A 12,328-nucleotide genomic window follows, 5' to 3' on the forward strand; every position below is an offset into this window, starting at 1 on the left:
GATGAGTTAGTTTTGGCCACAAAGTCACCTCTGGGCTAAAACAACAGATGGCTAGCGAGCGAGCTGTCCTTCCGCTCTGCATGGGTTTCAGGGCTTTACGATCGTGTCAAGAGGAAAAATTCCCTATGTGCCACAATAAATCACCGTGAGTTTTGCCAGATGTTCGGGATTAGCTCCCCGCAGCTCGATTTGATAAATGACGATGGGCTGGGGTGCTTTGCTAGGGGGAAGCTGCAGGTGTGAGAGGGGTGGGGGCGAAAAGGATGGCAAAAGCAAGATGAATTGAGGTCCAATGGCCTGCATGCGTGCTTGGGGGGGTAGGAGCTCCTGGGCTCTCATCCTGTGACTTGTTCTGTCGCCTTGCCCAGGTCCCAGCTGTTTTGATTTCAATGGGAGTTAGATGTCAATATCTTTCTTATCTGTAAAATGGGGATACTACTATTTACCTCCTCCCCAGGGTGTTACAGGGGTTGGCAAAATCCTGCCATCTTCTACTGCCTTAGTGCATGGGATACTTTCTGTGTTCTCCCTACATTTGCCACACCCTCACAAATAAAGAGACATGGGTCTGAGGCTGGAGAGAGTTACTGAGGGAAGGAATCCAGAGACACTTTTCAGTTTCCTAAGTGGATAATTGTTTAGTGCTCCTTATTTTGGGCCTTTGGCACAGACTGTGTCTGCTTTTAGGCCTGGGTCGGTTGGGAGCAATGAGCGGGGGCCGGAGATACCCTTCGTGGGTCAAACCCTCAACTTCCAAAGTGGGTGGAAAGACTTCCACTGACTTCAGCAAGCCTTGGATCCAGCCCGTGGACCAGACCTCAGGCTGTGGAAAACAAACCCAGAACTCACAGTATTATTACAGCCGTAGCACCTACAGGCTCCCGCTAAGATCAAAGCCCCTTGTGCTAGCTGCTGCAACCCTCCCCCCCACTGCCCCCCCAAGCGAGGGACAGTCCTTGCCCTAAATGGTTTACAATCTAAACAGGTGTGGTAGAAAGTGACTCGCCCAAGGTCACACAACAGGTCAGTGGCAGAGGCAGGAAAGGAGGCTGTGTTTTGGGAGGGCCAGCCCAGTGCTCTACCCATTGGGTGACGCTGCTTCTCTGTGTGCTTTCCCCTCTGTTTCACTTCATTTGTTCCAATGGCGGCTGAAAGCGCCACAGACCAAGCACTCCCTGCAATCTAATTTCCCACTTCAGCTGGGGGGCTTAACAGCTAACCGGCTCTCGGATCTCACTCTGGCCTAAACACTGACACAGGAGACAGCCGCGTGGCTGGCTCCCTCCAAACCAGGGCTTTGCGTTTGCCAGCGGGCGAGCCCCAGCTGGTTACTGTTCCTGGTGGAAACCATTTCACGGCCTTTGTCTGTGGCAGGCCAGATGCACGCTCGGCTGGTCAAGAGATGGGGCACCAGCCAGGAAGCAACACGATCTGGAGTTGCACGCCTGTGTTCCTCTGTGTGTGTGTGTGTACTGGAGTTATGGGGCTGTGCATAAGGGGCAACTGTGTCTATACAGGGTTGTGTTTATTGGAACTGATGCTGTGTATGGTATGTGTGTATAGGCAGGTTGTGGAATCCCCGTGACCGGGCGGCTTTTAAGCAGAGGCATGACAAACACCTGCCGGGGGTGGTCTGGGTTCACTTGGTCCTGCTTCTGTCCTTTCCATTTCTGTGGTATTGGGAGCAGAATCTGTATGTGTGTGGCAGGGGTTGTGTGTAGATGGGATTGTGTTGGTGGGTATGGGAGTAACTGTGGGTATGGGCTGTGTGTATATTGGAGGTGTTTTTGTCGGGGTGCAGAAGGTGTCATGTTTGGAGTGGATGTGGGAGTACGGGGCATGTATGCCTAGCAGCATGAACATCAGCACTGCTTGCGGGAGAGGAAGAGTAGCCTACTGGTTAGGGCACCAGCTGGGGACTTAGGTTCAATCCCTGGTGTGACCATTTAGCCACTCCGTGCCTCAGTTTCCCCATCCATCCAATGTGGATAATAGCACTGCCCTGCCTCACAGGGGTAGACAGAGCTGATCGGCTGAAGGGCCCCTGCCCTGAGCTGTGGGAGAGTTGGATAAAACGGGATGTGGCTCAAAACCACCCCAGGCCTGAGTTTTGTGATTCACTGGCAAAGCGTTGCAAAATTAAACTGCCCTCTGGTTTTGCCCATCTCTGGAGCAGTGGTTTACGGATCCAGAAATGAGTATTTCAGTGTTTCCTTCTGACTATATTCTGCTTCTGCTCCAGATAAATGGGCAGGGTTTGTGGCTGGGCCTCTGCATATGGTAAAGGCTCTGAGAACATCCACATCCTATGAGCAGTAGGCTCTATGTGGTTAGGCCTGACCACTCTATGGCAGAAGGTGGTGATTTTCAGAGGTGTCTATGGGAGTTTGGTAGCTCACGTGCCTGACAGATATTCAATTGGCGGCAGGCGCATCCACCTCCTCTGGGATCCACTGAAAATCCCAGTGCAACTGTCCCTCCTGCAAAGGGTCCTAAGGAACCGCAGCATCACAACGGAGGACTTGCTCCACAGAGACCATCTGAACGTCGACACATCAGTCCCGTAGGGGGCTGATCTCCAATCAAGAGCTCCCACAAGAAACCTGGTCAATTACACAACAGTCCAGCCAAGGCAGGCCACTGAGAGCTGGTGCCAGGCTAGCTAATATTTCCTCTCCAAAACCTACTGATTTATTAGGTGTGAAAACCCACTAAACAGGAGGGTACATGTGGCTCATTCCTGCTAACGATCTATGTTGTTTTATAGAGCTGAGCTGGAGGTTTCTAGGACAAAGGTTGGGAAGAAAGAAGGGGAAGCAGCAGCCAGTGTCGGCTTTCACCCAGCCTCCCCCGGCCCTTTCAGTGCTGGGAAAGTCTCAGACACTCAATCCCCAGAGCACTTTTCCTAGGGCAGAGTTTTTCGACAGGCAGGGTTAGGGGGTATGCGTGAGAGAAAAGCAAGCGCCGGGGAAAGAGCTGGGCTGGAGAAGAGCCAGGGATCTGTTTTCACAGAAACCTTCAGGCAAACGTCAAAATATTTGCAGAACCCAAGGCCTGGGGTGAGGAAGGAGTGGGAGCCAACCCAAAACGACAACAGTTCAAACCACCAGAGCATCCCCTGTCCCTCTGGCACGGAACCCGCCGATGCTCGGCAGGGTTTATTTGGAAACAAGTTTGGTTTATTTTCTCCGTGGATTTCCTCCTGTGACTGGAAGCTCTTGGATGGCACATGGCCTCCCAGCTTGGGGATAGCAAAGCAAAGTAGCCTCAGGACTGAACGGCTCAGGAGATGGGGGCAGGGGGAGCCTTCAGGCTGCCACTGGGAATCTGGAGTGACTGAAAATTGGGCCGTTTCATGGCCGTTTCAAGCCCAGCTCTTTCCCCGGCGCTTGCTTTTCTCTCACGCATACCCCCTAACCCTGCCTGTCGAAAAACTCTGCCCTAGGAAAAGTGCTCTGGGGATTGAGTGTCTGAGACTTTCCCAGCACTGAAAGGGCCGGGGGAGGCTGGGTGAAAGCCGACACTGGCTGCTGCTTCCCCTTCTTTCTTCCCAACCTTTGTCCTAGAAACCTCCAGCTCAGCTCTATAAAACAACATAGATCGTGGTGAGCGAAGGACAGTCCTGGACAGCTCATAGCTATCGCTGTCACTGGCAGCCTCGGTAGAGAAGCCAAGAGCTGCATGGACCGTGGAGATGAAACTCCCCTTGTGGTGGCGGCTGCCGGTCAGGGTGAGGCACGCTGGCAGGGCCTGGTAGCCATGTCCAGTGCTGCCCCTGGCCTCTAGCTGAGGGGAGGAGGCCCCCACGCTGGGCGGCGGACAGTTCGCCATCTTACCTTGCCCGAACTTGGCCATCCTGTACACCTCCTCGGCGCCTCGGAAACCCAGCATCCTGCAGGCCACGTCGCCGTCCTTTTTGTCCCAGCTGTCGTCGCACACTGTCCCCCAGTGCCGGTCGTGGAACACCTCCACCCGCCCCTCGTGGGGGACGGAGCCGTTCACCAGCCGGATCTGCTCCTCCTCGATGGCGGCTGTCGGGAAGAGAGACACGCAGAGCAGATGGTGAGTGTCTCCTTTGGGGCCATCCCTCCCTACAGAGAGTGCCAGGAGCTCTTCCAAGCACCCCTCTCAACCTCCCCCCTGTTCTTACCCGCCCCAGACCAGAGCACCCCGGTCCTTCCAGCCCCCTGCAGCTTACAGCACTCGTAGTACCAAGTACACTGTCTGGCACAGCCTCCGCTGGGGGACCAAAGCCTGCTCCTATCAACTTGATCCTTCTCCCACTCAACTCAATGGCCTTGACCTCCGCGGTGCATCTGTCTGGCTCTATGTAATCAACCAAGAGTGGAATGCCGGTTCCACTGAAGTCAAAGGCAGAACTTCCAACCACTTTAATGAGGTCTTTTCCCTTTTCTTTTCCCCCCTTTCCCTGCCTCCACTCCCTCTCTCTGACTCCTTTCCTCTCCCACTCCCATTGGATATGACCTTCCTTCTCTTTCGGGAGGGGAGAAGCCTGGGGCCACTGCAGCTTATTTGGCCGGGGAAAGACTGAGGAACACACACAGCAGAGAAATCAGGCCAAAGAGGAGACAACCTTAAGCAAAGCCTCCTGCAGCGCTAAAATAAATTGAAATAAACACTCCCCAAATCTCATTATCTGGGATTAGATATGAATTGGATCTGGATGACAGAAGAGAGGCTCTGGACGGTTGGATTCGCTCTGTGACTGTCTCATCCACATTCGATTCTGAGGTTGCAATTAGTGGGTCCCGGAAAGAAGGAAAGGGAGGTTTTTTGCTTTTAAATCGCAGCTGGTTAGTTTTTTTCATTTGAAACCTTCCTTTTTTCAGCGTAAAGACAGCTTTGTCAAAATGGACATTTCTACTGGAAATTCTGACAGCTCTGGGGGGGGGCGGGGTTTACTGAAAAAGGGATTTAAAAAAAAAGTCATTTTTCCCGCCAAAACCATTTTCAGATTCCAATTTTTCAGTAAAGATCGGACCATTGTGCCCAACTGGCCTACTTCTTTTAGTGTTCTGGTCGCAAGAAACCCCTGATAAATTTGCAAAAATGTTCAAATTCCCAAAACTCCTTTTTTTTCAGTTTCCCAGTTTCCAGTGGAAAACCGGGGGAAAAATATAGAAAAAATGAGAAGAGAGCAGTGTGGAGTATTTAGCTGTTGTCAATTTTTTTCAAAGGAAACCAGTTCCAAGACCGCCCTAATGTGCATGGCTACACAACCCTCACTCACCCACTGTCTCCCTCATGTGGCCGGGCCACACAGCGGGTGTTGAACCTGCCAATGGCTTTGCACTAACACAGCTGGCTCATTTAGCTCTGGTATTACAGACTCATGATTTTTGATCCAGAGATCCTCAGTGGAATCCCTAGTGCGTCCCGAGTGCCGGTGACCCATGCCAGGGTGTTGTGTTAAATGGCCACATTTCCACGAATGTAGACGTCATAGGCCAGAGGAGGAGGGGTTGGAGATGCTCAAATAAATTGGTTCGTCTCTAAGGTGCCACAAGTCCTCCTGTTCTTTTTGCGACTACAGACTAACACGGCTGCTGCTCTGAAACCTGTCATAGGGCAGTGAGACTCAAACCTCAGTGGTTCAGGAGACGAATTAGTGATCAGCATTCCCCAAAAGAGCTGCAGTTGTATTAATTCATTGTTTCATTTACTATAGTGCGATATAGTCATGTAGCAGGACAGGGAAATATTTAGGTTTTGCAGATATAGTATTCTCACAGCAAAATGACTAAGTATTATTATTTTATCAACTACAATTGGTCACTATCATAGTAAAAACATCCCGATTGGTTAATAACGTAGACTGGTTAATAATTCAGTCACACCGTGTTTTAATATCTTGTGCTGCAAAGAGGCACAGGAGACACATTAAAGAGCCACTTGCAGCTCCCGAGCCTCAGTCGGAGTATCACTGAGGTAGGCAGTGAAGGGTCTCCCAGCACCAAACAAGTGGCCCCCGCCGTAAGCGACCATTTGAAAGTAGCCCCAAAGGTTCCAACCCCAATTTGTTTGACACCTCGTTAAGATCCACCTGGACTAAGTCTCCACCTTTTTGCGGGTCCCTTGGGGTGTGGCTTAAGACATGTTTTCCTGTAAAGCACCATTGTGAGCAGGCAGAAGAGGGGAACCAGTCCAGGGATTGCTGCCTTTGCATTACGTCCAGGTCAGGTGGTGAATCTGAGAGCAGGCAGGAGAGATGCATAAGATTCGGCAGTGCTGGGTTGGCTGGGGCTTGTGCCAAATCTGGTGGTGGTTTTGCGCTCCTGGGTTTGTACGCTTTCCCATGTCACTTTGAGTTGACCCCACAAGAACCAAGAGAACGCATTTGACAGAGCCAGGGATGACCCATACCTGACAACAGTGGGGAGGGCGCAGGGGGAGGGCAGATGCTTCAGCAGATGTTACGGAGCATGCTCAGTACAAGCCAAGCAGCAAATCTGGGTGGAGGCGGGGCACGTGACCCCCCGCGTATCCCCCCACATGTCACCTCTGGACAGAGCCATGTTCCACCTGGTTTTGCTCTAAAACCATGATCTCCCCCTGGTTTTGACATGAGACCATTGACTGACTCCAGGGTCCACTGGAAACTGGGCTCAAATTCACTCAAATTAAGAATCTCTGAGAACCTTTTGCTAGACCTGGGCTGAGTTTCAGGTATGTAACAATGCCTGGAAACAGGGAAGTTTCAATATGGCTTTTGATTCCATTGCAAGCATCCCACCTTGCTGGAGATATAGAAGGACACAGTCTCCAATTTCTGACAGGCTCAGAGGGGTTGGGATCTGACCAGGAGCACCGGAAGCTCCCTAGAAGTGGAGCGGCCACTGATGTCTGAACCATGGACCTGCCCTCGCTTAGCCCCTTCCTCCGAGGCTCTGCCCCCGCTTGCTCCTCTCTGCCCCTTTCTCCCATCGCTCACCCTTAAGGCAGGTAAAAAGTGATAGGGCCATGGCCCCTGACCCCCCCCCCCCCGTTCCGGCACCCTTGGATCTGACCATTTAGAAATGCTCAAATTACACTAGTTGCTCTCTCTCAATATAAAGGGTACATAATAATGTTGTTGTGTGGCACAGATATTTCACTGGTCTGAGTGCGGGATGGCAACATTAACTGGACAGTTGGTCTGAATTCAACAAGATGAAATTCAGTTTAGATCAGCGCCTAAGTACTTCACCTAGGAAGGAAAAAATAACCAAATGCACAATCACAAAATGGGAAATAACTGGCTAGGTGGTAAAACTCCTGAAGAGGATCAGGGAATATAGTGGATCAGAAATTGAATATAAGTCAGTGTGATGCAGCTGAAAAAAACGAGGCTAATATACTGGGGTGTATGAACAGAAGTGGTGTATGTAAGACACGGGAGGTAATTATCCCACTCTACTCAGCACTGGGGAGGCCTCAGCTGGAGCACTGTGTCCAGTTCTGGGTGCCGGACTTCGGGAAAGAAGTGGACAAATTGGAGAGAGGCCAGAGGAGAGCAACAAAAATGAGCAAAGGTTTAGAAAACCTGACGTGTGAGGAGAGGTTAAAAAAATGCTGGGCTTGTTTAGTCTTGAGAAAAGGCGAGTCAGGGGGACCTGAGAACCCTAAGGAATTTAGCGCTAAGGAATTTGTGAAGGGCTGTTGTAAAGAAGATGGGGATCAGTTGTTCTCCACGGCCATGGAAGGTAGGGCAAGAAGGAATGGGCTTAATCTGCAGCCAGGGAGATTTAGATATTAGGGAAAATGCTCTAACTCGGAGGGGAGTTAAGTTCTGGACTAGCCTTCCAAGAGAGGTTGTGGAAACCCCGTCATTGGAGGTTTTTAAGAACAGGCAGGACAAACACCTGTCAGGGATGGTCTAGGTTTACTTGGTCCTGCCTCAGCACAGGGAGCTGGCCTCGATGACCTCTCGAGGTCCCTTTCAGCCCGACATTTCTCTGATTGCTCATGAGTGGAGAAGCCACAAGTGAATTATGCAAATCATCCCAAAGGTGTGCTTAAAAGAATGGTCTTTTGCAATTGGGTATGGGATTCTTCATCACTTCCTGCCCTAAATTGCTGTGCATAGCTAAACAGCTGCTGAGTTCCACCCCAGAGGTGGTGGCATTTAGGTACTGGGTGAAGTGACTCTTCTGTATCCAACACTTTGTTGTTATTGTGGTCACAGCTTAAAACTTCCAGGTAATCAGCTCAATCCAGTCCAAATTTGGTATCACATTCAACACTGATGTACCCTGCCAGCCAACAAATCCAAATTCCCAACTCCCTGATCCAAATGGGCTGACTCCTCTAAACTAGCAGCAGCTGGACTGTGCCAGAGAAACCCAAGATATGAATCTTCTGAACGCTCCCCTTTGGCCTAAACCTGCACGTCTCAGGCTGAGACTGGAAGCGACGTGTCACGAATGTACAGACTCCAAAGTCGTACGCCCATGTGACCCCTACCCACTAAGCTGTAACAGATTGCTAAACTGTATTATACAGCCCAGCCACGAGGAGGCGCTGTGTATGAATGACCTTACTTAAACTAACTTCAGCCGTACCAGGCAGAGCATTAAAGAATCTGATGATGAACACATCTGGTGTGTATAAGCAAGCTCTGTAGCCAATCCTTATCTGGGACAGGAGCATAACATGGAGTCAGGCATAAACTAAGAACAGAAGCAGAAGGAATACAGCAACACAGGCTGCACAATCTCATCAACATGTCGCTCTTCAATGCCCCAGAGAACTTCAGCTTTGACAGACCTTCCCAAGGGACAGACTGGAAACAAGATTTCGCAAGATTTCACATTGCAAACGAGCTCCACACAGAAACCGGAGAGACAAGGGTATCTTCTCTAATTTATGCTCTGCTCGCTTCCCCATAGCATATCTTTAAATTAGGGCTGTCAAGTGATTAAAAAAATTAATCGCGATTAATCGCACGGTTAAACAATAATAGAAAACCATTTATTTAAACATTTTTGGATGTTTTTTACATTTTCAACTACATGATTTCAGTTACAACACGGAATACAAAGTGTACAGTGCTCACTTTATATTCATTTTTTATTATAAATATTTGCACCGTAAAAAATAAAAAAAATAGTATTTTTCAATTTACTTAATACAAGTACTGCAGAGCAATCTCTTTATCATGAAAGTTGAACTTAAAATGTAGAATTATGTACAAAAAAACTGTATTCAAAAATAAAACAATATAAAACTTTAGAGCTTAAAAGTCCAATCAGTGCTACTTCTTGTTCAGCCAATCGCTCAGACAAAAAAGTTTGTTTACATTTTCAGAAGATGCTGCTACCTGCTTCTTGTTTACAATGTCACCTGAAAGTGAGAACAGGCGTTCGCATGGCACTATTGTAGCCGGCGTCAGAAGATATTTACACGCCAGATGCACTATAGATTCATATGCCCCTCCGTGCTTCAACCACCATTCCAGAGGACGTGCATCCATGCTGATGCCGGGTTCTGCTCGAGAATGATCCAAAGCAGTGCAGACCGACACATGTTCATTTTCATTATCTGAGTCAGATGCCACCAGCAGAAGGTTGATTTTCTTTTTTGGTGGTTTGGGTTCTGTAGTTTCTTCATCAGAGTGTTGCTCTTTTAAAACTTCTGAAAGCATGTTCCACACCTCGTCCCTCTAAGATTTTGGAAGGCACTTCAGATTCTTAAATTTTGAGTCGAGGGCTTTAGCTATCTTTAGAAATTTCACATTGGTATCTTCTTTGCATTTTGTCAAATTTGCAGTCAAAGTGTTCTTAAAATGAACAACGTGTGCTGGGTCATCATCCAAGACTGCTATAACATGAAATATATGGCAGAATGCGGGTAAAACAGAGCAGGAGACATACAATTCTCCCCTAAGGAGTTCAGTCACAAATTTAATTAATGCATTATTTTTTTAACAAGCGTCATCAGCACGGAAGCATGCTCTTCAGCATGTCATCAGCATGTCCTCTGGAATGATGGCTGAAGCATGAAGAGGCATATTAATCTTTAGCATATCTGGCATGTAAATATCTTGCAACACCAGCCTCAACAGTGCCATGCGAACGCCTGTGAGAACTTTACACTTTGCATTCTGGGTTGTGACTGAAATCAATATACTTGAAAATGTAGAAAAACACCCCAAAATATTGAATACATTTCAATTGGTATTCTATTGTTTAACAGTGCAATTAATTTTTTGAGTTAATCATGTGAGTTAACTGCGATTAATCGACAGCCCTACTTTAAATCCCTTTACTGAAGACAGTCACAAAGCGACCATGAAAGGTTTCTGGCTAGGTTTGGTGCATACTCAGAGAAATAGATTTATGGAAGAGTATGTTTTCACTAGAGAATCCAAGAACCAGGGAGGGAAATGTTGAATGTTTTATAAGAGCTCTGCATACATTGACTGAAAACTGATTTTGGGAATGCAAAACATGAAAATATCAGAGACAGGCTGGCTATTGGGTTAGCAGATAGAAACTTTTCACAGCAGCTATAAGTGAAGAGAGATTCAATCCTAGCCAGAGCTATGCAGACAGCAAAGCAGTCAGAATCAATTAGTCAAACAACAGCCAGGAGCAACTTGAAAAACTTGGAACTAGCTTAGAAGCTAGAAACAGATACTTGAGTGTTAAAAGTCCTTATTGTAAAACTCCTGAGGCAAGGAGAGAGAACTCCCAGGCTGAGAGGGACAAATTCCAGCTTATATGCCGAAGGAATGGGAAAAGTCATATTCCAATCAATGATGCATGTCCAGCCAGAGGCGCATGGTGTGATACATGCACGAAATATGGACATTCTGCAGCTGTTTGCTGCACCAAAGCAGTCAGGGAGTTGATCCTTTTACAGACACTCAAGACTAGAGCCATTGTTTCTGGGATCTATCACCTGTGATGACATAAAAGATCCTGCCTGGAGAGTGAAACTGAATAGTCATGGCAAGACTACTGACTTTAAAATTGATTCAGGAGCTGACACACAGTTAACTGAGAATAACTTATAATCACCTTCAACCCCTCCCAGAGCTGGAGTCACCTGACACAGCTCTGACTAGCCCTGCAGGGATTCTGAACTGCAAGGGCCAGGTCATCACAGAAACAACTTACAAAGACAAAAGCTTTGCATTCAGGGTTAAAGGACCCTGTGATCAAAGAACGCAGATCAACAGCCTGCTCAGCCACAGCATGGCAGCCAGGATGGGCCTAGTGAGAAAGGCAGAAGAACTCAATGGAGTATTTGATGATCTTGGACTTTTGAGAGGAGGTGGAGTACAAATCAACTTCAGAGACAATGCTGCACTGTACAGCGTACAAACACCCTTACCAGAGAGACCTTGAAAAAGAGGAGTTGCAGATTTATGTGAATTCAGAGGACATCATTACCTGGTTGTAGTGGACTATTTTTCCAGATATACAGAAATAATGTACTTGAACGATGTAATGTATCACAGTGTTACTGGGAAACTGAAGTGCACTTCTGCTCACTTCAGTATTCCAGGACAATTAGTGATGGACAATGGACCAGAAGTCACTGCAGCAGAATTTAAGTCATTCTGAATGAAATATGATTTTGATTACTAGCAGCCCACATTACCCACAAGCAAACAGAGAGACTGAGCTGTACAGACAGCCAAGAAAATCCTACAGCGGGAAGATCCATTCCCGTTCTTCTGAGTCACAGATCCACACCAATAGTGGCTACTGGATATAGTCCAGCACAATTCCTGATGGGAAGACAACTCAAAATTACTGTTCCAACTTTTGGAAAAGATTCTCTCTCCAAGTGGGCAGACATGAAAAGAGTTGCCAAATTGGATAAAAAGGCTACAAGAGCTAACGCACACTTTTACTACCTATGTCACTCAAAGAACTGCCAGGTCTAGAACTTGGTGACCGTGTTCATGCCAAACTGGTTGGAGAAAAAGGACGGACAATTCCAGCTGTCATAAAGAGAAAGAATTCAGCACCCGATCATGTGTAACTGAGACCAACAATGGAGAGTTCAGTAGAAACCCTCAACATCTACAGTTTGTTCCACAGAAAGAACAATCAACAGAGCAAACTCTTCCGATAGCAGATTCAGAACAAGAAGACGACTCAAAAATTCCAAATCAACCACGGCCAGTTGTTGTAACTAACGGACAGCCAGATGACCATGTTGTTACATGTTCGGGTTAGGCAATTAGCAAAACAGTATGATGCAGAGACACTTAACAGACCGACCCTTACTGGACTTCAAAGACAGCGTGATAGTGTAAATACCCTATTTCAGCTAACCTCAGCCATACCTGGCAGAGCATTAAAGGACCTTACGA

General features: G+C 47.8%; 1 protein-coding gene across 1 annotated transcript in view; it reads right to left on the reverse strand.

The window, feature by feature from the left end:
- Positions 1 to 12,328, reverse strand: part of SCARA5 (scavenger receptor class A member 5) — a 138,383-nt gene that overhangs the window by 6,117 nt on the left and 119,938 nt on the right. The window contains exon 8 of the mRNA XM_084622354.1: positions 3,837 to 4,031. Within this exon, the coding sequence (XP_084478480.1) occupies positions 3,837 to 4,031 (195 nt within the window). The remainder of the gene's footprint in view (positions 1 to 3,836; positions 4,032 to 12,328) is intronic.

Source organism: Lepidochelys olivacea (assembly GCF_965140295.1).
Source record: "Lepidochelys olivacea isolate rLepOli2 genome assembly, chromosome: 3".
Lineage (NCBI taxonomy): Eukaryota > Metazoa > Chordata > Testudines > Cheloniidae > Lepidochelys > Lepidochelys olivacea.